A 25,347-nucleotide genomic window follows, 5' to 3' on the forward strand; every position below is an offset into this window, starting at 1 on the left:
AGAGGAAAGATCCTAGCTCATTCAAGGACCCTACTTTAGTTCCCCCGCCCCCTGCTCCTAAACAGCTGAAAGTCACCAGGCTTCCCCCTGCCTTCATCTCCACCTCCACCCTTTACTCTGTCTCTCCTCTCCCCTTGTTTAGTCAGTACTTCCTCAAAGCACAAAGCAGCCAACAGACAGTGTGGGGAGCAGAAAATGGATTTATGGGCAAGAAACTATTATAGGAAAAAAATTTAAAAAGAAACTATTATAGGTTCCCCCCGCAAAGAAACTATTATGGGATGTTTCTCTTCTTCCTTACAGACTTCAATTATTCAACTAGGAAAGGACTTCCAACCTCATCTAGTTCTGTTCCCTTATTTTACAAGTGAATCCCAGAGAACTCAAATTCAAAGTCATGCCTTTAACTGTCTAAAACCAGGTTCCCTTATTCTCTCCCTCTCCAGCGTTCTCCCGAGGCAGGCAAGCCCAGGGACTTGGCCATGGTTTTACCATAAAGAAGCCAATATCTCTCCTTTAAATGACCTTTTGGGTAGCTATGTAGTACAGTGGATAGACCTGCATTCAAATCTAGCCTCATACTTATTGGCTTTGTGACCCTGGGCAAGTCGCTTAACCTGGTTTGCCTCAGTTTCCCATCAGTAAAATGATCTGGAGAAGGAAATGGCAAGCCACTCCAGTATCTCTGCCAAGAAGACTCCAAATGAGGTTATGATGAGTCATACACAACTGAAACAACTGAACAACAAATGACCCTTGCCCTCTGTGTCTATGAACCACTCAGAGATCCTTTTGACATACTCAGTGTATTCAGATATAATTTTATGGGGAGGGCCAGCACTGTACTCTAGGAGTGTGTTCATACATTGTATTGTAAGCATGTATGGGAGCAGGGAGGAAGGGAGGGCAGACCCATATGTGTATGTGCGTATGGGCAGGTACATGGATTTCCCAACTATTCCTGACCTGGCCCCACTGTCTAACTCCCAAATCATAAACCCCCTTATTCCTCCAGCCTTTTGATTCCTGCCACACCTCCTCTGCCTCTTAGGGGTTGACAGATAATCTTTTGGAATTGTGCGGACCCTTCAGGAATGGGGGGGGTGAAATTGTTTAAGGGGGCTAGGGGGTCATTATTTCACCAGTAGCCCCATCTCTCCATGGGGTCGGCTGGCTTCCCATGGCTTGCATCTCATCCAGTGAGAAATAACCAAAGTGATGAAGCTGTCACCTCATCTCCTGAACCCTCGGGCTGAAGCCACCTTCTCCACTCTGCAGGCTCCTGGCCGCTGTCTCCACTAGCTCCTTAACCTCCTTCCTCAGTCTGTTTCCTGTGCTTTGCCCACAGTTCATCTTTACAAGTGCGGGGCCATGCGAGAAAGCTGCGGCCTGTGCCTCAAGGCCGACCCAGACTTCGAGTGTGGCTGGTGCCAAGGGCTGGGGCAGTGCACCCTCCGACAACACTGTCCCACCCAGGAGAACAAATGGCTGGAGCTGTCCAGTACGAATGGCAAGTGTACCAACCCCCGCATCAATGAGGTGAGCCAAGCTATCCTCCTCCCTAGAGCCTGGGTTCAGAGTGGACCTCTGAGAGACAGTATGGAGCCAGAGCAGGGCCAGGACAGAGTTGTCTCCTAGGGTTACCCCAGATGGGGATGCTCAGGGCCGATGTGACTTGTTGGCTCTGACTAATAGACTCTTCCCATCAGCCTTGGGCAAGCCTCAGTAATCTGAAAAGTTCTAGTTGGTTACTCTCTGATTTCTCTCTATGATAATTAATAATAACAGCAATTAAAATAATAATAACTCAGATTCCTATAGCATTTTAAGGTTTGCAAAGCACTTTCTAGATAGTCTCTCATTTTTGTCCCCACAACAACAGAAGGGGACAGATGTTATTCTCACTCCCATTTTATAGTTAGAAGAAACTGAAGCTGGGAGAGGTTATGTGACTTGCCCAGAGTCATACAACTAAGTACACTTCAGAGGCTAGATTTGAACTCAGGTCTTCCTGCCTCCAGGTCCAAGACTTTTGATTCCCAATCACAGGATTATACAGTTACTGGGCTCTGTGGAGGTAATTTAGCCCAGCCCACTCATTTTATAGATAAAGACAACTGAATGGCAAAGGACCCTGCCCAGAGTTATATATATGTAAAGAGTAAAAGGGGAAGAAGGATTCTAAACCAGACCCTTCAAATGCAAACCCCACGCTACTTGTGTGTGTCCTATAAGGGAAAAGTCAGTCAACATCCCTGACTGAGCACCCACTGTGCAGATTCTTTTAATCAGTCAGTCAATCAATAAACATTTATTAAATGCCTACTATGTGCCAGATACTATGTTAAATGCTTTTAGTGCACAATTATGACATTTATGAGGCACTTTATGTGTGTGCATATATATATATACCTCCTCAGTGTTTCCCATAGATATTATTTCATTTGATCCTTTGTAAAATTTAATCTTTAATATGGAGATAATAACATTCGCACTATTTACCCCATGAATAGTATAAGGATTAAATGAGAGAATGAGTGTGAAGCATTTTGTAAACTGTAAAGCACCAGCTCTAATTATATTATCATGGCAGACACGGCAAGGCATAATGATTGGATGGAGAGTAGGCCTTGGATTCTTCGGGGAGGCCTGGGATCAGGTCCTCCTCCCACCCCGACAATTATTGCTGTGTGACCCTGGGAAAGTTGCTTAACCTCTCAGTGCCCCAGACAACACTCTAGGAACCTAAGTTGTAAAAGTGTGTGCCTAAGTGGAGAGGGGGTTTTCTCACTACGTAGCCCCTTATATCAAAGAAATCAAACTTCCAGGCAACACATACACACACACACACACACACACACACACACACACATGTACATGCCCACAAATGCATATGTGCATGTGTACAGATAGGGAGTGGAGGCAAGACCTGGGATTTCATTGATATCCTGAAATCCCAGAGAAGGAAACTCCTCTACCAATTCAGGTTGGTACCTTCTCAGTTTCTTAATATGTATATATTAATATATATATATATATATATATATACATATTATAATATGAAACCTACCTTGTCTGATTTCTAAAATCTACAATTACACATGTATATTTAGACATATGTGTCTTCCTGACTCCAGAAATAGCTCTTTATCCATTGTGCCACCTAGCTGCCTGGGATTCAGGAAAACCTGAGTTCAAATCTGTCTTCAAACACTCACTAGCTGTGCAACCCTGGGCAAGTCACTTCACCCTGTTTGCCTCAGTTCCTCATTTATAAAATGAGCTAGAGAAGAAAATATCAAACCGCTCCAGCATCTCTGCCAAGAACACTCCAGATGGGGTCACAAAGAGTTGAATATGATGAAAATATGATTGAATGATACATCTGTATTTATATGCACATATGTGTGCAGACATTTATATACATGTACATATCTGTATACATGTGCACTTGTATGTACTTGCATATCTATACACATGTATATGGGTATAGAGATAGAGATATGGATGGATGGATGGATGGATGGATGGATAGATAAGATAGATAAAGAGATAGATAGCCATAGCTCTAGATGTAGATAGATATAGATATATTCCTATGTCCTCCTGCAGACAGTAATCTCCATAAGAGAAGAGATTGAGGATTGTAGAAACTGTATTTCTGAGCATAATGCTCTGAAAACTGTTGATGCTTAAGAAATCAGAAAGACATCTCAGGTATAAGTAAAAAGAACAACAGAGAGAGTCTGCAGCACAGCTGGACTGCTATCTCTGGCATTCCAAATTGGTGTGACATTGAGCAAGCCACTTAACCTGTCTGTGTCCTGGTTCCCTCATCTATTAAAATTGGCTGGTAATATTCCTATTGTACACCTCATGGAATTTTGGGGAAGAAAGTGCTTTGCAAACTCCTGGTGCTGTGAGTCTATAAAAATGTGAACATACTTATTGTTTACTAATGATGCAAGGCTGGAATTCTTAATGTGTTGTGTGTGTGTGTGTGTGTGTGTGTGTGTGTATGTATGTGATCGACCCTTTGGCCAGTCTAGTGTTCTTGAATGCATAAAATAAAATACATATGATTACCAAGGAAGCCACCATATGCCAAAATGCTACTATTAATATATTTTTAAATTAAATCATAGATCCCAGGTTAAGAGCTCGTGATAAGGGAGAACTATTATAATTACATTATTAAATGGAAAAAATCAAGACATTATTTCTAGAGGAATGTGACATAATGGATAGAGAACTAGTCTAAGAGGAAGCCCTGGGTTCAAGTTCTGATTCAGACTCATCCTGGCTTTGTGAACCTGGGTCAAGCATTTAATTTCTTAGAGCCCCAGGCAGTTGTCTAAGATGGTAAATTGTACAGCTGGTGCCAATCTTCATTCATTGAGGGAGTTCCTCACCAGAAGTTCTCTAGACCAAAGAAATTCAGAGGTCCAGTTGAAAACAAAAAAGTGAAAATGGTACAGCAGAAAGAACTCTTCCTGGCTCTGGAGTCAGAGGACCAAGGTTCAAATCCCATCTCTGGTGGTTACTTACTCACGTCACCTTAGGCAAGTCACTTAGTGTCTTTGGGTTGGGGTCCTCATCTGTAAAATAGGGGAGTTGGGCTAACTGGCCTGTGAGATCCTTTTCAGCTCTCGAGCTAGCATCCTGTGCTTATCATAGTAAATGTTTGTCAAATGAAATGCCAAGAAGCGGTAGAAGCTTGAATTTTCTTCACGAGTAACAAGACCCCCAGAAGTCCCTCCCAGGCCAGAATTTCCCTCTGCCAAGATCAGACCAGATATTCCCTGGCTTAAGGCCCAAGCTACGGATTGACATGCTCCAGACTTGGGTTCATTTTTCCTTGGTTCTGGCCCTACTTTCCATGGCCTTGGACCTGACATGGACACTGAGAGTTTTAACCTTCCTTCTCCCCTCTCTCTTTTCCTTCCATCCTTTTAGTCCTTAACTTTCTAATTGGGGTTAGAGAAGATGAGAGGATGTGATGGGGACAGCAAGCAGGGCTGATCTGATTAACTCTCACACTGTTTCTCCCCTTTTCTGTTCCATCTATTGGGAGCTTCCTTTCTGGGGCTCTGACAGAGACTCATTCTCTACCCACAGGAATTCTCAACCACAAAAAGGTTGGGGATCACTGTTCCCAGAATTCCTGGTCCCCATCTTGTTCCCCTCTGCCCTTGGTACAGAGGAGGCCCATGACCCTACTCTAGACAGGAGCCTCTCTCTCTCTCTCTCTCTCTCTCTCTCTCTCTCTCTCTCTCTCTCTCTCTCTCTCTGCAGCCATACTGATGAACCCCACCCTCTCAGAGTTTCTGGAAGACTGGCCACACCTTGACTTCAGTGGCAAGGCTGTTCCCAGAGCCATTAACAGGAGAGTAATCTCCCTAGGCCAACTGTACATCATTGCCAATAGCAAGTCAGCCATGAGTGCAGGGAGCTTCTTACTTCCTGGCCCATGTCCAAAGAAATCACTGGTAGGAGACGGTGAATTAAACAAACCTCCCTGGAACCCAAGGCTATTTACCAGCTCCTGTATTGGCACTGGCACTCAAGGGAATCCATGGAATAGAGAGGATGGTCCAAGAGATAAAACTCCTCTTTTTCAGTATGACAAGCTAGGGGCTGGAATGCCATGTCAGCATCAGCAGCCCTGGCATCCAACGTGCTGTAGGGACTGACTGAGGGGATTATGGGAACAGCGTAAGCTTCTCCACAACTGGTCCTTCCCCTCCCCTTTCTGAGGAGTGGAGAGGCTCTTTTCCTCCCACCTTGTTTCAAGACAGAGACTGGATGATTCACTCTTTATTTGTTGTTGTTTTTGCAGGGCAATGAGGGTTAAGTGACTTGCCCAGGGTCACACAGCTAGTAAGTGTCAAGTGTCTGAGGTGAAATTTGAACTCAGGTCCTCCTGAATCCAGGGCTGGTGCTTTATCCATTGCGCCACCTAGCTGCCCCTGGCTGATTCACTTTTAGTGGTATTGACCCATCCTGTAAATTTAACTAAGAGGTTAAGTGACTTGTCCAGGGTCACACAGTCAGTTTGAGATCAAGGCAGGACTTGAACATAGGTCTTCTTGGTTCTTTATACACCATGCCATACTGCTTATAGACAGTATAGAAAGGATAGGAATTAAGAGGCAGGTTTTTTGGGTTCTCCTTTCTACTCTGGCACTTATACACTCCCTAACCTTGATCAAGATCCAGGTGCTGGGGATGCTGGCAGTGTAATCCTGATATTTGCCTCCGTCTTGGCCCATAAAATGCCACAAAATCCTGGTACTGAATGCGTTATTATCCTTGCTAGTTACCACCCATAAGAGTGTGAAGGCTTAACTATATTTATTTATATTCTGGTCCTACCTCAAAGCAGCCTTGTGAACCTTGGTTCCTAAAATTTCCAATTTGGGATCTTAATGCATATGGCACCCCTTGGGATAGTAAACTCAGTCACTGTGACCAATGCACAGGGGTAAACTCCCACTTAAATCTATTTGCAGATTTGAATCAAGCCCAACTGTGAAGTTGGATGGATTATAATGAAATGCTTTTATAGTCCTGGGAATGTGCTCAGAGAGTTCTGGACCTTTCCTCATGATTCTGCTACTAACAGCCTAGGAGGTATTGGGGGTGGTAACCTTCCCTCCTTTTTTCTCTCATACTTTCTAGTGGTTATGAGTCCTACCAGGAGCTTTGAATATTGGCTCATTAAAAGACACGGCTTTAAAGTCCTTTGCCAAAAACTACTATTAATTGATAGTTACAGTACCCAGGCTGCCCTCTTGGGGCTTTGGCACTAAATAGGAAATCAGGCACAGTTAGGAAAGAAAAAGCATCGCTTTCCCTTTCTCCATCAGTTAGGCAGTATTGTTTCCAACCAGAGTTGCCAACCAGCTAATACTTGACTTATTGGGCAAGCATGTTATCAGAGAAGCCAATTGTTGGTGAAGATCAATGATCAACAATAAGAATGGGGCTGTGCCATCATCTGAAACATGTGCCAGATTGAATGGGAATTGGTACAGGTAGGGGCATGTAGTAAGTACTTAATAAGTGTTTATTGGTTGACATAGCAATGATGATTCATGGGGGTTTCTAATTAATAATGCCTCTCACTTTTGCTTTGTTTTGCTTCTCTCTTCCTCCCTCCTTCTAGATCAGCCCATCAACAGGTCCCCGGGAAGGAGGCACCAAGGTGACTATCCGAGGCGAGAACCTGGGCCTAGAATTCCGAGACATCGCCTCCCACGTCAAGGTGGCAGGGGTGGAATGCAGTCCCCTGGTGGATGGATACATCCCTGCGGAACAGTAAGTGGGATCCATTCAGTGCAGAAAAAGGGGAGGGGAAAGGAAAGGGAAAGAGAAGGGATGTCGTGCCATTCATTTTGGTCTGGAGGAGTGGACTGGAAAAAAAAATAACTACAGTGATTAATTAATGGTAAAACAGAGAGATAAGGAGAGGAGAGGATGTGGGAGGGAAGGAGAAAGCAGGAGAGGTGGGTCCTGATTAAAGGCGGAAGAATGAAACAAAATGGAAGTCGCCATAACCGTATGGGTAGGAGTTTCTCAACCTAACATCCTCCTTCACTCAGCCTCACCCTGGAGGACTCAGGACTCATAGTCTGAATATGAAAATGATACTCTTGAACTATACATAGTCCTTCTGAGTTTAGCTGAGCTTAGGCCTGTGCCTTGGGTATCTTTGAAATAAGCTGGGGCAGCTAGGCGCAGTGGATAAAGCACCAGCCCTGGATTCAGGAAGACCTGAGTTCAAATCCAGCCTCAGACACTTGACACTTACTAGCTGTGTGACCCTGGGCCAGTCACTTAACCCTCATTGCTCTACAAAAAAAGCAATAGGTCACTGAAATTTTCCAGACTTCCAAATAGCATTACAAGGGAAACTAAGGTCCTCTCCTGTCACCTTTCATCTCTGTGGCCCTTTTCCTGTGAATAGTTGTGGAAAGAGCATTGCAGAAGACCTGGGTTCAAATCATACTTTGGAGCTCTAACCCAAGGGGGTCTCTTCCAGCTCTGTGATGCTATGATTCCTAAACAAAACTCAGTCAGTTCAGCTGGATCCTGACCATATGCCCAGTATCTTCTGCATCATCATTAACACAAAGGATTTCTCCTGATCTTCCACTTGTCTAGCCACAGCATTCACAATGGCTCACAAGATTTAGGCTTTAGGTCTTGAGATCATAGGCCTTACCCTATCACCTTTCCAATTGTACCCTACAAGTAACCATAAACAGGATCACAAACTTAGACTTGCAAGGGACCTTAAAAGCAATCTACAATACAACCACTTCAATGTAATAATAATCTTCATCATAGCCAACATTTACCTATCACTTACTATGTACCAGACACTGTGATAAGTGCTTCACGGCTCGTATTTGAGCCTAACAACCACCCTGGGAAGTAGGTACCATTATTATCCCCATTTCACAGATGAAGAGACAAGAATTGACTTGCCCCAGATCACAGAGTGGGTATTCAAACAGATGTCTTCTGCCTCTAATCCAGACACTTTTTTCTCAATCACATTAAGTTGTCTGGCTGGGGCATATCATCCCCTCTCCCAAAAACTCACAAAAGAATCAAGAGTCAGCATACTAATGCCTTAGGAGTTATCGAGTCCAAGGGGACAGCTAGGTAGCACAGTGTATAGAGTACCAGCTCTGGAGTCAGGAGAACCTGAGTTCAAATCCAGCCTCAGACACTTGACACTTACTAGTTGTGTGACCCTGGGCAAGTCATTTAACCCCAACTGCCTCACACCCCCCCCCAAAAAAAAAGAAAGGAAGGAAGGAAGGAAAGAAGGAAGAAAAAGAAAAAAGAAAAGAAGTTATCTAGTCCAAGCCCCTCATTTTACCTAAGGGGAAACCAAGGCCCAAGGTCACACAGTCAATCAGAGGCAGAGTCTGGATTTTAATCCAGGGCCTCTGATTCTAATTCCAAGATTCTTTTCTCTATGTCATGAATGAATGAATGAAAAGGCAAGAGAATCCAACCAACCGATGCCCTATTTTTCCCTCTGAGGAGTGGCAGGGCCCATGTGGGGAGGGCAACCAGCCCTGTTATCTGGCTGAGGTTCCTCTTCTTTTGCCTGCAGGATCGTGTGTGAGATGGGGGAAGCCAAGCCCAGCCAGCATGCTGGATTTGTGGAGATCTGTGTGGCCGAGTGCAAGCCTGAGTTCATGGCCCGCTCCTCCAAGCTCTACTATTTCATGGTAAGTCACAATAGCCAGGGTGGGGACACTGTCTGTGATGCTGGAGATTCTGCTGGGGCCTCCAGCCCAGAACCCAAGCAGTTCTGATAGGAGCATGTGATTTACAATTAGGATAATGATAATAATTATAACAAAAACAAAAACAATAATAATAACTCCCATGTATAAAGTGGTTTTAAAAAGGCAGAATAATATAGTGAGAAAACACTGAGCATTGTTTAACTATACCTTTATGTTATAAAGGGGGGCATTGTTGGAGAGAATGGTGATAGGGATGCAAAAAAAAGAAGAAAAGGAAGAAAAGAGCATTGATGAAACATTAAAAAATACACAGAAAAGGGCAGAAGGAAGTTCAGAAGGGATCACAGAAAAGCGGGGCTGTGTTGGCTCTATTGTTTCCGATGTAATGTATACTTTACAAGCCATACATAGTAAAGATTCGTGGGGTTTTTACATACCTCCCCTTTCTTTTCTTTTCATATGGCAGCATTTGTGTTTGTTGATGTTTGCTAAATTCATGGTATGAATAAAGATAATTTAGAAAACTGAAAAAAGAAAAATGGAAAATGCCATCTTGGGATCTGGGAGACTGGGTTACAAAATCTCAACTTTGGTTTTTACTACCTTGTGACTTTGGTATAGTCATTCAACCTCTCTGAGACTCAGTTAGAGGATCCCTAAGGCCTCTGATCTTATTATCCTATGATTCTAGGAAGGTTTCCGAAGAGCTTTCATCACCACACTGTAAGGCAGGCAGTGCAAGTGCTGTTATCATCCCTATTTCACAGATAAGGAAACTGAGACTCAGAGAATTTTAATGATATGCTATCAGTCATTAAGTGTCATAATCAGGACTTAAACCAAAGATCTGACTCCAAAACCAGTCTCTTTTTTATGATGTCATGCTGTGTCAAGTGAGGAAACCTTAAAGTAATTTGATTAATTAATTTAAGTGAGCTTAATTAATTTACCCATGGTGACATGGCAGGTACATTTTCGAACTGAGATTTGAACCCAGATCTTCTGGCTTAAGATTGAGGACTTGTTTCATTATATTTTGCCTCCCATAGTCCTAGATTTATCCCAACATGTCCAGGGTTGTCCTTGCTGCCACCCCCAATCATTCTCCCATCCTGTCAAAACAATATCCTTTGCATCCTATCCCATCATGTCACACTCTCGCCTCATTTTTCCCATGTCCCTTGGCCTCAGTATCCCTTCACTGCCCCTGCTGCACCACTCTCACAGCTTCTCATTCATCCATCTCATCTTCGCCACATCTTTTTGTTCTACCTGTTCCCTCACTGCCTGCCCCAGCCTCCCACTATCACAACCTCTCAGCAGGAGGGTCCCTGCTTGGGCTCTGCCAGTCAGGAGAGCCCTCAAGACTCCCTGTGAAGCAGGATGCAGAGCATCTCACCTGCCAAGGGCCTTTCTTTGCCATTCAGCCTTGTGATGATTATAGGGTTGCAGAGATACAAGCATATTTCTTGCAGTGTCCCCTCCTCACAAGAAAGACATATTAAACACATACATATGTGTGTGAGTTATAAGTACACATATATACCATATATACATATACTCATACATACATACATATATGTATGTGTATGTATATAAACATATATAGAGATAGATACAAATAGATAGATAGATAGTCAGACAGACATAGATCTCCAGCTAGTTAATTTCCTAGGTTAATGACAGCTTGTGATGGCATAATTTCCTCATGATTTTGTGCTGACATTGAAAGCTGAAGATGAATGTGGAGGATTTTACACCGAGGCATCAAATGACCTAAAATATGTTATATTAGAGAGCTGCTATCATCCTGGCTTCCTCCTGCCTTCCATCTCCCTTGTTTTTTCTCCCTTTCCCCTCCCTTTTCAACCGGTTCATTGTCCCCTGGCCAAAGATAGACATCAATCAGACTACAAAATAAATTGTAGATAACTACTAAGGAATAACCCCACAGTACAGTATAGTAATCTGTGTGTGTGTGTGTGTGTGTATGTGTATATGTTTAGGACCCATACTTCAGTTTTCCCCAAAGGACTTGAGATGACTGGACCCTGTATGGGGTCACATAAATGAATGTAGGGAGTTGTGAAAAATTTGGCGAGGGTAAAAGGTTAAGAAGCTTTGTTATAAAACGATATACCTGGGATCACATAAAAATTTCTTGGGCAAAAAGGGATTGTGCACAAAAAAAGTTTAAGAAGTCCTGGGTTAGAATAGCTGAGCACTAATGTCCCTTTAGCTCTAAATCTATGATACTATGAATTAGAGTCAGAAATCACGGAATCATGACTGGATTATAACATGTAGGGACTGTAATATATTTTGTGTGTTCTTAGGTGTGCGTATTTTTTTTCCTGAGAGAATATAAGCACCCAGAGAGCAGGGCCTGCTTCATATTTATCTTTGTCTCCCTAGTTCCTGGCACATAGTAACTCTCTTCATAAATGTTTGTAGATTGATTGTATGACCTTAGGTAAGTCCTTTCACTGGGCCTCCATTTCCTTGTCTCTTAATTATGAAGTTGGACTAGATAAGAAAGGTCATATTTATATGGTGCTCCTGGGTTAACAAAAGGGCTCTTCTCCTAACAAGCCTGTGAAGCAAGTGATGTAAGGATGATTTTCCCCCATTTATAGTCAAGGTTAGATAGGTTAAGTGACATGTCCAAGGTCACACAGCCAGTGGGTGGCTAGTCAGGACCCAAATGTATAGAACCCAGGACCCAAATCCAGATACCCAGATTCCAAGATCAGTTCTCTTTTCCCTGGACCACTGTACAGCTCTGTCTTTCTATAATTCTATAATCCTGTGATCCAGCCCAGTCCTTGTCACCTCACTCACTAAAGGGCACAAGATTGTAAGAGATCTAACTCTAAAATCAAAGGACCTGGATTCAAATCTCATCTCTTCTGTTCGGGGCAAGTCACTTAACCTTCTTAGAATTCAGTTTTCGTTTGTAAAATGGAGAAGTTGAATTAGATGGTCTTAGAGATACTTTCCAGTTCTTGATCAATGAATGATGCTATGAGGTTATTCTCATCATCCTAAATTACATTTGAGAGTTGTACCACTTGGCACCTACACACAGAGCCCCGGAGGGGCAGGGGCAGTCAGTAGATGGTCACCATTTCAGGGAATGGAAGAGGGAGTTTGCATTCCCCTGCCCTCCCTTGCCAGCATCAAGTAGTTATACATTTCCCTTCTTCCCCATCCTCAACCCCACATGGCCACACACTGCATTACCCAGGAACCAAAGGTTAAATCCTCTATCGAGATTTGGAGCTGCTGGGTTTGCACATATCCACAGTCCCTCCACAGTACAGGAGACAAGGGGAAGTTTAGGACCCCCTCGACAGTTGTTCAGGAGTCCAGATCCTCCCAGCCCGTGCTTTGATCCCACCCCCTACATACAGGGTTGTGGGGCAGGAAGAGAGGGGTTCAAACAGTCAACTCTTTCCTAGAGCAGTGTCCCTGGAGCTAGTCATCATTGTTTCTTCCTTGTCTCCCTTACTCCAGCCACTGAGCAGAGTGAGGGGAGAGTAAATATTCCCGAATCTGATTTTCCATACAAACCCACAGTGAAATATTTATGAAGCACGGCTTGAATAATTAATACTTTTCTCGCAACTTTCAAATGTTTCTCCATCACATCCTCCCCGCTCTGAATAACTCCTTCAATCCAGTCTCTGATTATACCACGATTGAAAGGTGAAGGCAGCCTAGATTATTTACTTCCCTAAACCCTTACATACAGGCAACTCTCGTCTAAAGCTCTTTCAGATGTTGAAATTCCCTTTAACCAAATGGAAGATTTTTTTAAAGGGAGGTTGCTTTGAAGTACCCCAGATACTGGCAGCATCTCTCCACCAAACACCTCAGATATTTCCAATAATAGTTTGGTGTCCTCTTCCTCCATAGAAAAGGACATTAAGGGGATGGGGTCAGATCCCCTTCCCTGTATAGAGGTAAACTAAGGCAACATATAGAAAGATGGGTTAGAATAAAAGAATCATAAAATGTTAGCTACAGAAGAGGTCTTGGGATCTTGGAGGCCATCCCTTCTACAGATGAGGAAACTGAGGCCAGAAAAATTAAGTAAATCAGGCAAAGCCAGGATTCAAACTGAGGTCTTCTGATTCCTACTATGGGACTTTTTGAGTGAGTGAGTAAGTGAATGAATGAATGAATGAGAAAAAAAAACCATTTTAAGCCCTTCCTTTGTGCCAAGTAATGGAAATACAAATAGAAAGGCAAGATAGTCCTTGTTCTCAAGGGGCTCATACTCTAATTTGGGAAGATGAAACTGCTGCAATGCAGTAGAGCCCAGGGGTCCTTAGGTAACATGTTAGTCAGATGACAGGGTTGGGATGCTGCATGGGATAAAGGGAGGGGAAGCTAGGTGGCACAGTGAAAAGAGCACCAGGCCTGGAGTCAAGAAGATCTGAGTTCAAATCTGTCTTCAGATATTTATTAACTGTGTGACCCTGGGCAAGTCACTTAACCCTGTTGAACTCAGTTTCCTCATCTGTAAAACAAGTTGGAGATATAAATGGCAAACCACTCCAGTATCTCTGCCCAAAACACCCCAAATGGGGTCACAAAGACTCAGAAGTGATTGAAATGACCAAACAAGAACAACAAGAAGAGATAAAAAGCAGGGCAGAGAGTGAGACCCAGAGGACCTCAGAAAGCAGGGGAGGATAGATAGTAAACCTGGTAGTTCTCCATTTCATTAGAAAGAATGCACTTGCTGACTCCCCATTTCATCCAAGCCCTGTGAGTAGCTAAGCAGCCTGGGCAAAGGGGGAAGACCAGTGGAGGACAGCCCTGCATGAGACCCAGCTGTCCGAGATGGGTTCTAAGAAGACCCAGGGGTCAGGGAAGGCAAGGTGGGGAATGTGGAAGAGAAAATATGGTATTGGGGGGCACAAGCCCTCACCCCACCCAGTAGCTGGCAGAACATAGGCAGGTGGTCACCTAGCTGCAGTGTCCCTGTGTATGCACGCACAAGGAAGGACTGGCAAAGTCTTTTCAAAGACACGTGCATGACCAGGCATGGCCATGTGTGTGATTCGTGATGGGGCAGGCACAGGCCACCCCATTGGTGTGCAGACGTCATCTGGGTTTCTTTTCTTCTCTAATGGTGTTATTGATCCCCAGCTCTAGGTAAAGGCATTGTGTCAGTCAGGTACCTGCCTGCTGAGAGGAGCTGAGGCGAGTGCCAAGCTTTGGGGCCATAATTCTTAAAAGGGGGGGGACGACTGGGAGGTAGTCTTCATTTAAATGCAGATACTGGCTTCTCACTTGGGACTGAGTGGAAAGTTTTTCCATTAAAATGCTAATGAAGGAACAAACTGCAACTCCAAATCCTCCAACAAACAGACATTTTTCTCTCTGCCCCCCCCCCACCCCATCCCTGCAGAAGGGCAGTGGGGGCCTTTGTAATATACCGATTCCTTCCCCTGGCCCCTGCTCCACCCCGCTGCCTTACTGACTGGGGGAGATGGGCAACTCTCTAGACCAGGCTATTGAAGGGGTTACGGCCTCATCAACAGAATGTCAGACTGGGGTTTCAGCAGTCGTGTACTTGGAGTGGTGGTTACCTTCTGGTTTGACCCTAGGAAAATTGCTTCGCCTTTCCAGGCGAGTGGTCTTGAGGATAATGCCAACAAAACATGTGGCAGACACCAAAGCAAAGGGGCTGGAGGACTAGCGCATCATCTCAGCCCAGCCTTTAAGTCTCTGCTCTGCTCCCCACTGTGTTATCACAGCATTGCGAGCTCGAAAGCACCTTAGAAATAAGAAACTCTGGTCTCTTCATTTTAGAAATGCATTAACTGAATCCCAGAGAGGGAAAGTCACCCAGGTGGCCTGGCACAAATCAGAAGATACTGGCTGGAAGGGTCCTCACATATCATTTAGTCTAGACATTCTTACCCTTTGTTGGCCTAGTGAAGACTATGGGCTCCTTCACAGGGTGATGTTTGTAAATAAATAAAACCCATGGGATTGCAAAGGAAGCGAACTGTATTGAAATACTCTTATCCCCAAAATTGAAATTCACAGACCTCGGGTTAACATCTCATGATCTAGTCCAACATTTTCGTTTTAGAACTGAAAAAATGAGGCCACAACATAGATACGAATGGAGAGATGGGGGACTCAGACCCAACTCCTGAGCTTTTTTCTCTACTCCTTCTTAACTGAGTCTTTCTCTACTCAGACATTGACCCTGTCTGACCTGAAGCCCATCCGGGGGCCCGTGTCTGGGGGCACCCAAGTGACCATCACTGGCACCAACTTGAATGCAGGCAGCAATGTGGCAGTGATGTTTGGAAGCCAGCCCTGTCTCTTCTACAGGTAATAGTTCCCTTCCCCGTGGCACTGACCCTTGTGGGAGCTTCAGGTAGAAACACTGAGCCACCAAGTTGGGAAGAAGCCAAGTTGAGCTACAGATGGGGCATCCCCAAGGGAACGAGGCACAGCTATTTCTGATCCTGACTCCTTCCTTAGTAGTATTCCTTCTGTAACCTGGGACATTAGGACTCATTAGCAGTACCCTCTGCTCCAGTTCAAAGCCAGCTAGGTGGCACCATGGGCAGAGTGCTGAGCCTTCGAATCAGGAAGACCTGAGTTCAAACCCAACCTCAGATGCTTACTAGCTGTGGGACCCTGGACAAGTCACTTCACTGTGTTTGCCTCAGTTTCCTCATCTGTAAAATGGGCTGGAGAAGGAAATGGCAAGTCCCTCTAGTATCTCTGCCAAGAAAACCCCAAATGGGGACACAGAGAGTCAGACACACAGCTGAAATGACTGAACGACAACCACTCCAGTTCAAATTGAATCAAATTCAACAAACGTTTCTTTTTATCAGAGGTTGGGGTTCTGGGATGTGGAGAGCATATGTTGCATGATACCATTAAAAAGTCACATCAGCCAAGGTAGAATCATCTGACCCTCAAAGCTATAGGTCCCAAGCAGACACCCCTTCATTGGGTCCATGGAAAGTATGCAGAAAAGGGCTTCTCTGTCAGTCCCTCCTCCCAGCTGCCCTCATTCTTCTTCCCCAGCTTTCTGTTTTCTGCCTGCCTCCACCTCCTTGGGAAATTCAGTGGGATTCAGCCTAGAGGACATTCCCAGAAACGGGCTGTTTCTTAGGATGAATTTGGAGCTGACTCCCCAAGTCCTGCTTCTGCTGTCATTGACTCTTCTGTCATCCAGTCACAGGGCTTCCTAGAGCAACATCCCCCCCTTCCCCCAGTCATGCCAGAGACAGTCAGAAAATAAAGGCAAGAGTACCTGGTAGGTGGAGGCAAGAAGAGGCTGGGGTGGAAATCGATTGCCCATTGTGTGATCAGGGCAGCTGTAGCAGAGGAAGACAAGTGGTGAATGTGGATTCTGCTCTCTGGAGCACAGATCTCTCTGTGAAGATCAGAGGGAAAGATGGGAGGCGGAAGAGATGCCCTCACTGAGCATGAGAAGCACTGGGGCAGGGGAGGGGGGAAGGAAGAGAGACTAAGAGAGGGAGGAGAAAGACAGAAAGTCAGAGAGATAGGGAGACACTGTCAGAGACAGAGAAAGAATCAGAGACATAGGCAGAAACAAAGAGGTAGAGAGAAACAGAAAGGCAGAGACAGAGACAGACAAAGGTAGAAAGACAGAAAATCAGAAATATATATATATGGGGAGAGAGAGAGAAATGGAATGGAATGGCAGAAAGGGGACACACAGAGAGACATGGAAAGAAAGAGATAGACAGGGAGACAGTGTCAGAGAGAGAAAGAATCAGAGAGATATAGAGACAGAAACAAAGAGGCAGACAAAGAAACAGAAAGGCAGAGACAGAAAGGGAGAGTCAGAAAGACAAAGACAGATTCAGAGAGACAGAGAATCAGAGACAGAGACAGAGACAGAAATGGAATGTCAGGGGGAGGGGGACACAGAGAGAAAGACAGACAGAGAGAGAAAGAGAAAGACAGAGAGAATTCGAGAGACCTATAGACAGAGAAAGGCAGAGAATCAGAGAGAGAGACAGACAGACAGAGAGACAGGCACAGAAAGTGAGACAGTAAGAGGTAAAGACAGAGAGTTCAAGGAGTGCATGATTCTACTGGCCCAAACTAACTTGAAGGCAAGGTTGTTCCTTAGAAGTTCTATGAGAGGCAGCTAGGTGGCGCAGTGGATAAAGCACCGGCCCTGGATTCAGGAGGACCTGAGTTCAAATCCAACCTCAGACACTTGGCACTAGCTGTGTGACCCTGGGCAAGTCACTTAACCCTCATTGCCTTGCCAAAAAAAGAAGAAGAAGAAGAAGTTCTGTGAGCTGTGACCCAGGGAACCGTTCCCCAATAGTCACTTTGATATGGTGGAATGAGGTTGGGGTGCAGTGGGGATAGGATTTACAACCTCCCACCCCTAACTCTCTCTAGCACCCAGTCCCATGGTCTTGTGCTCCTCTCTCCCAAGGCGATCCACATCACACATCATCTGTAACACCACTTCTTCAGAGGAGGTGGTTGAAAAGTCCAAGGTGCTTGTGCAGGTAGACAAGGCCAAGATCCATGCAGACCTCTACTTCCAATACGTGGAGGACCCCACCATCCTGAGGATCGAGCCTGAGTGGAGCATTATCAGGTAAGACTCATCTTGTTAGAGTCAGTGAGACCAGGCTTCTGATCCATCCTCTGACACTGCCTTGTGACCTCGGGGAAATCTCCATGTCTGTTTCTTCATCTGTAAAATGAGAAAGCTGGATTGGATCTCTTCTGTGGTCCAATGATCTCTGGAAAATCATCTTTTCCTGTTGCCATCCTTTGATTTTCACCCTCCAAAAGTCAGAGGTCTCTAAATCTCCACCCTACTTTTATGGATGTTCTGGGAGTTGGGACATGTGACTCCCCAAACTACCAGACCTCTCATGCTTCTGCTTCTTCTGTTCCTCAGTGGGCCTTGAGTCAGGAAGACCTGAATTCAAATCTAGCCTCAGGCACTTACTATCTGTGACTCAGAGCAAGTCACTTAACCTCTCTGCTTCAATTTAGTCATCTGTAAAGTGGAGATGATAATAATAATACCCACCTGCCAGAGTAATTGTGAAGATTAAATGAGACAATATTTATAAAACACATAGCTCAGTGCCTGGCACATAGCAGCAATCACTTAATAAATACTTGTTTCCTTCCTTCCTTCCTTCCTTCCTTCCTTCCTTCCTTCCTTCCTTCCTTCCTTCCTTCCTTCCTTCCTTCCTTCCTTCCTTCCTTCCTTCCTTCCTTCCTTCCTTCCTTCCTTCCTTCCTTCCTTCCTTCCTTCCTTCCTTCCTTCTTTCCTCCTTCATTTTGGAAGATGTCAAGCAATCTCTATAAAGACTCAATAGAAGCCTCCTTTTGAACAAGGGCCCTCTCAAGTCGCCGCTGTTTGAACACTGATAAAAAGAGAAATTTGAAGCTAAATCCCTAAGGTTCAGATTGGGGGTGGGGCACAAGGTCCCCTTTCTAGTTCCATGACTGACTGGTTTCTTGAACCACATCTAAACTTGAATTTTGAGCTCCAAGAAATGGAAAGACTAATCCACCCCCCCCCCCGACACACACACACTTCTATTCTCTGGTATGCTGTGAAAAAGAGACCAGGGGTGTGAAACCCCTCAACTACTTCTAAAGAAAGGAGACAGGCAGTGTGGCACATTGGAAATGACACTGAATTGGGAATCAGGAGTCCTGGGTTCACATTCTGACTGCAACGATAACTAGCTTTGTGATCTTGGCAAGTTCACCAATGTGCTCTGAGCTCTCTGATACCTCAGTTGTGCATTCTTTGTCTTTCAGAGTCAGGAGGGGGATTAAAGATCATTTAGTCCAAATTCCTCATTTTACAGAAGAAACTTAGTCCCAGAGAGATAACATAGTTTGTTCAAGGTCACAGAACTAATAAATGTCAGAACTGGGATTCACAAACCAGATCTCATTCTATATTATTGTGCTGTAAAAAATGATTAGCAGGCTGCTTTCAGAGAAACCTAGAAGGACTTACATGAGCTGATGCTGAGTGAGATGAGCAGAACCAGGAGAACATTGTGCACAGTATCAACAACATTGTGTGTTGATCAACTGTAATAGACTTGACTCTTCTCAGCAATACTATGTATGGTTCAGGATAATTCCAAAGGACTCATGATGGAAAATGCTCTCCAAATCCAGAAAAATAAAGAACTGTGGAATCTGGATGCAGATTGAACTATACTGTTTCTACTTTTTTGTTTTTCTTTTTTGAGATTTTCCCCTTTTGTTCTGATTCTTCTTTCACAGCATGACTAATGCAAAAATGTGTTTAATGTGATTGTACATATATAACCTATATCAGATTGCTTGATGTCTTGGGGAGGGGGGAGGAAAGGGAGGAAGGGAGAAAAATTTGGAACTAGAAATCTTATAAAAACAAATGTTGAAAGAAAAAAAACAACAACAACCAGATATCCTGTTTCCAAGCCCAAGGCTCTTCAGACTGTTCCACATTTTTTCCTAAAAACGAGTTCTTCTAGCTCTAACCTTCCAGGGTCCCACTTTCTAACTTGGGAGGGGATTTTGGTCCAGAATGATTCCATCCCTCACCCAGACATTGGAGGGGATTGTCATTTCCAGACAAAGGCTAATGAGCATGGATTGTGGAAAGAAATATTGGGAAAGGTGGTGGTGAGCAAACTACTCTATCAGGAACTCAGGCCTGTTGGTCCTAACTCTGACCCCATGCCTCTAGGCATTTCATCTCCATCTGCTATGTGCTCACTCCTCACCCCTACCCCAACCCTTCCTCCTATCCCAACAATAAACCCTGCCTGCAATGCCATGCCAGAGGGCCATCAATGCAGGCTCTTGGGGCTGAGAGATTGGCCAGCAAAGTTACCCAGTGAATCCGGGATCCTAAGGGCCATTTTGAGTAAGGAATATTTTAAATCTAATTGAAATATGGCCTTTTCTTATACATATCAGAACTCATTTGTTTTTAGCGGGTTTGTAGCTATTCTGCAAAGCCTAATAGCCCTGTTAGGTTTGACGATCACCTTAATTAAGAAGGGGAAGGAATAAAAGATCACATCACACATTAGTGGCCAGAGCAGTATTTAAACCCAGTACCCTGAATATCTAAGATGTTTGCTTTGTACTATCCTTAACCCCAAACCAATATCCCCCACCCCCTTGCTTCTCTGCTTTGAGCCGAAAAGTTCTCCACTGAATTCACATCTTGGTTTAATTCACAGCTTTCCCCTGCTTGTTAGTCACATAAATAATAGTACTATACCTTCTGGTTCTATGCAGCCAACCTTGAGTAATGTGATCATCAAGAGAAAGGTTTCTGACAAGTTCTAAATTCACCAGCTAAGCCAAACTATGGGTTTGTTGGTTTTTTTTTTCTCGCTTAAGGAAACAAAATCTGAGAGTGATAAGTTTTGCATTATGCATGTGGTCTGCATTAGAGGGAAACAGCTTGAGTTAAGGAGATAGCTGCTAAGTATTGATCCTGGTGTTGGTGGTGATGATAATGGTAATGATGGTAGTGGCAGAAAAGGAGGAGGAGGAGGAAGAAGAGGAGGAAAGAATGGCCAGATCACAGGGAAGACCCTCACTGCCTAGAGGATACCTCAATGCTTTATTGTAGCTTCATTTGCCAGACAAAAGATGGGGGAAGAGGTCTAGAGCAGGGAGGGGTTCTTACACTGGGATTCATGAGCTTAGTTTTTTCCCCCCTATATATTTTGATAACTATACTTCAATATAATTGCTTTCTATTGTGATCCCATATATTTCATTTCATGCATCTAAAAACATTATACCTTTGGGGACCATAGGCTTCACCAGAGTGTCAAAGGGATCCACAATACACAAAAGGTCAAGAACCTCTTGTCTATAGTCATGCCAAGGGAGATGGCTGGGGTGTGTGTGTGTGTGTGTGTGTGTGTGTGTGTGTGTGTGATGTATTTAGGAGCATGGGATATAGATGGACAGATGGCTAAAGGGGCGAATGAAGTATGGAAGGGGAAGAGGGAATACAAAGTCATAGATTTGGGACCTTAGAGATCACTTCATCTGGCCCTCTCTTTCTTCTTAGTGAGGAAACTGAGCCACAGAAACATTAAGTGACTTGCCCAGTGTCACATAGGTAGTAAGTAAGTGGTAGGACTGGAATTTGAACTCAGGTCCTCTGACCTCCAAATCCTCAACATGACACTGAAAAGAAGAGGGTGATTTCCCACCCTCCCAAAAAACTCAGAAAGGTCTTAGATGGGTCAGATGCTGAAAATGGCTGGGAAATGCTGTTCTAGGCATCAAGGTATGCCTCAGAGGTGTCCAGTTGCTTTTAGGCAAGGCTATTTTCACCAATTACATTGGTAGCTAGAAATCTCAGATGAGGAGGTGCTTGACTTCCTCTCTTACTCCAAGATCTGTCCTTTGGCCTTCTATGGTGCTGATTCATCTCTTAGACCAGAGAACTGGAGATGAGAACAGCCTGGGTTCCAGGAATGTAAGTTTGAAGAAAGCCCAGGTTAAGCCTTTTGGCTTGCCTTAGAATGAATCTCTATCCTGAAGAGGAGTCGGGAAGACATTACAATGACTCATTGTAAAGATGGTGGAGAAGTAGCAGAGTTGTAGGATCGTAACTTTGTTGTCAGGGACCTTACACAAGTATCAGTGCCCAGGGACGTTAAGTGCCCAAGGTTGCTCAGCTAGGAATCAGTTGCATCATCATCTTCTTTATTATTCATCCAGTTACCATTTCATATCATCATCATTATTGTTAAGTCTGAGCCTCATCGTTATTATTCAATTTACTTATTGTCATTATAATCATTATTCAGTTTGAAGATCATTGAGTGGTTGTTTTTCGACATAAGTATTATCAATCATCAGCATCTTCTCTGAACCCAATGACTCACATGTCTCATTCTCTTTCCTTTCAGTGGAAATACCCCCATTGTTGTCTGGGGGACACACCTGGACCTCATCCAGAATCCCCAGATCCGAGCTAAGCATGGAGGGAAGGAACACATCAATGTGCGTTGGGGGACTGGGCAGTCTTGGGGGGAATGGGAGTCAGAGGGTAATAGGCCATGCTGTTTTATTTGTGTGTGTGTGTGTGTGTGTGTATTATGTATGTATGTGTACATATGTATATATGTTTATATATATATATATATATATATATATATATATTTTTTTTTTTTACATGTGGTCAAACTCTTAGCCTGGAATGTCCATGGAATTATGTCTATACTCTGTGTGTTTGTATAATGAGATGCTGGTAGAATCAGCCATGGATTCTCTGTCCCCAGGTCTGTGAGGTTCAGAATTCGACTGAGATGACCTGCCAGGCTCCAGCCCTTGCCGTAGATCCCGACCACCAATCTGACCTGACTGAGAGGCCGGAGGAGTTTGGTTTCATCCTAGACAATGTCCAGTCGCTGCTGATCCTTAACAAGACCAACTTCACCTACTACCCTAACCCTGTGTTTGAGGCCTTTGGCCCTTCGGGCATCTTAGAGCTTAAACCTGGCACACCCATCATTCTGAAGGTAAAAGGGAAGTTGTGGTAGGTGGGAGATTAAAGAGATAGGAAATACTTTCTGAGCCAAATTTGGGAAGGCCATGTGACCCCTGCCCACTCCCATTGCTTGGCTTTTCTTCCCCCAGCAGATAATACATCAGAGGCCTTGGAGATGAAATCCAGTCCAACCTCCTAATTTTATAGATGAGGAAACTGATTCCCAGCAAGTAAATGCCTTGGTCCATTTTTTGAGGGCAAGTAGTGGATCAGAGGAGTAGATCTAGGTAACTTATTCCAGTCTGGTTGGCTGATGCCCAAACTTGAGGTCTACCCTTTATGGTTTAGGAAATGAGAAACCAGAAGCTTATACTGTTTCTTTTTTCTCCACAGCCTACCACAGGTCATTTCTCTGGGAGCTTCCAAGGAGTGTTGGGATGCCCTCTCCTAACCATGCAAACTGCTATTAGTTGCCCCACGCCCCTAGGAAACTCCCAGGGTAATGCGGTGGATAGAACGCTAGGTTTGGAATTGAGAAGATGAGTTCAAATTTGGCTTCAGACAGCTCTATGACCATAGGCAAGTAGATTAACTTCTCTGTGCCTCACTTTCCTCATGTGTAAAATGAGGGGGGTAGACTTGGTGACCTCTAAGGTCCCTGTTAGCTCTAGGCCAAGGATTCAGTGATCCTATGAAACATGAGTTCAGGCTGGGAAGAGAAGACCTATAAGTGTGGTAGTAGCTTCAGGCTGGGGAATGGGGTTTTTCTATCCATCCAGGGCAAGAATTTGATTCCACCGGTGGCTGGAGGTAACATGAAACTGAACTACACAGTGTTGGTTGGAGAGAAGCCATGTACCGTGACGGTGTCAGATGTCCAACTGCTCTGTGAATCTCCCAACCTCATTGGACGACACAAAGTGATGGTGAGCTCAGCATGACCAGACCCAGGACAGAGCAGTGGGATGGGAGGCATGAGGGGTAGATGGGAAGATTGGGAGTTCTCCAGCCTAACATTGACAGTCTTGGGGGCATGGGGCCAAACCTAGCACCCAAAAAGCTTTCTAGCAGCTGGGCTATTCAGAGACTATCCCTTCATCTCACCATCCCTGTGGGCACCTGCACCTCTTAGGTCCTCTCCAAATCTTACTCACTCTGCTCAGTATATACATTACCCAGCAAGTCCCTGTTTGAACAGCTTCCTTTGCCAACTGATGGAGTATTGGCTGGCAATTGGGGCAAGGGGTGGGAAACTTATCAGCACTTCCTGTCAATAGACATTTATTTTAATCATCTACAACACACCTAGTGCTGGGCTAAGTACTATTCAGATACAAAAAGAAAAGAAAAAAGAAGACATTGATCCCTGTCCTCAAAGAGCCTAAAGTTGAATGAGAGAAACATGCCCATATAGGAACCAGGAGTGAAACACTCAAGGCAGAAGGAAAAATTGAATAGAATGGTGCAGCCTAGACTGCCATATTGTATGAGAGGAGGGAACAGGGGGTAGCCAGAGGGTCCTGTATGTTCAATTTTGCCTTCTCTTAAACTCGAATATATACAAGCGGTGCCAAGCACGAATTCAATTTCCTACTTCTTCCAAGAGCCCTAATTGTATGTAGTTCTTTGCTTATGAAAACTGACACTACCGATTTCCTTCTCTCTCAGAAGAACATGCACTTCAATGGTTTTTATTTGTTTTTTTTTTCAGGGGTAGGGATGGCGTGTAATAAATTAGCCACACGCTCTCACCCTGTTCCCTTGTGACTAGTGGTACAATGTCGTAGTACAAGTGGCATGGTACTGCTGATGTCGTTTCTTTCCCCCATCAGCCCACCTGGTCCTCAGTAGACTGTAGATTAGGACTATTTCCTAATCAGGACAGACTTTAATTCAATCCTCCTTTTATATCCACCTCCCTTCTGATGCTCATCCAACTCTATGGCCCACCACCACTTCTGGCCTATCTATCCCACAGGCCCGAGTGGGGGGCATGGAGTACTCCCCTGGAATGGTGTACATCTCTCCAGACAGCCCTCTCAGCCTGCCTGCTATCGTCAGCATCGCTGTGGCCGGGGGGCTCCTCATCATCTTCATAGTGGCTGTGCTCATTGCCTACAAGCGCAAGTCCCGTGAGAGTGACCTCACCCTGAAGAGGCTGCAGATGCAGATGGACAACCTGGAGTCCCGTGTGGCTCTGGAGTGCAAAGAAGGTACCTGTCGGGATGGGGGCTCTGGTTCCTAGGACTCATGACAACATCATAGTCAGTCAGGCAGTCAGTCAGTAAGCATTTATTAGGCACCTGCTACATGCTAGCATAATATTAAGTGCTGAGGATAGGACAAAAGGCAAAACATGGTTGCTGCCTTCAAGGGCCTTATGGTACAGTGGGGAAGACAACACTAGAAGAAGGGAACGTAAACTTCTTGAAGGCAGAAACAGTTTTGTTGTTGCTTTGTTTTTGTTTCTTTGACACCTAATCAAATGCCTTGTTTAATAAATTCCCAGTGTATTTAATTGAACCTAATTTAATCCAATCT

At 44.4% G+C, this 25,347-nt stretch overlaps 1 protein-coding gene across 2 annotated transcripts in view; it reads left to right on the plus strand.

Annotated features, from left to right (window-relative positions):
• The window catches only part of PLXNA4 (plexin A4), a 699,236-nt gene that overhangs the window by 592,655 nt on the left and 81,234 nt on the right, over nt 1-25,347 (plus strand). For both annotated transcript variants that reach the window (XM_043965884.1, XM_043965883.1), the window contains exons 12-20: nt 1,349-1,539; nt 7,169-7,320; nt 9,134-9,251; nt 15,496-15,632; nt 17,740-17,907; nt 22,226-22,319; nt 22,598-22,837; nt 23,586-23,732; nt 24,785-25,019. In XM_043965884.1, coding sequence (XP_043821819.1) covers nt 1,349-1,539; nt 7,169-7,320; nt 9,134-9,251; nt 15,496-15,632; nt 17,740-17,907; nt 22,226-22,319; nt 22,598-22,837; nt 23,586-23,732; nt 24,785-25,019 — 1,482 coding nt within the window. The remainder of the gene's footprint in view (nt 1-1,348; nt 1,540-7,168; nt 7,321-9,133; nt 9,252-15,495; nt 15,633-17,739; nt 17,908-22,225; nt 22,320-22,597; nt 22,838-23,585; nt 23,733-24,784; nt 25,020-25,347) is intronic.

This window comes from Dromiciops gliroides, chromosome 5 (assembly GCF_019393635.1).
Source record: "Dromiciops gliroides isolate mDroGli1 chromosome 5, mDroGli1.pri, whole genome shotgun sequence".
NCBI lineage: Eukaryota > Metazoa > Chordata > Mammalia > Microbiotheria > Microbiotheriidae > Dromiciops > Dromiciops gliroides.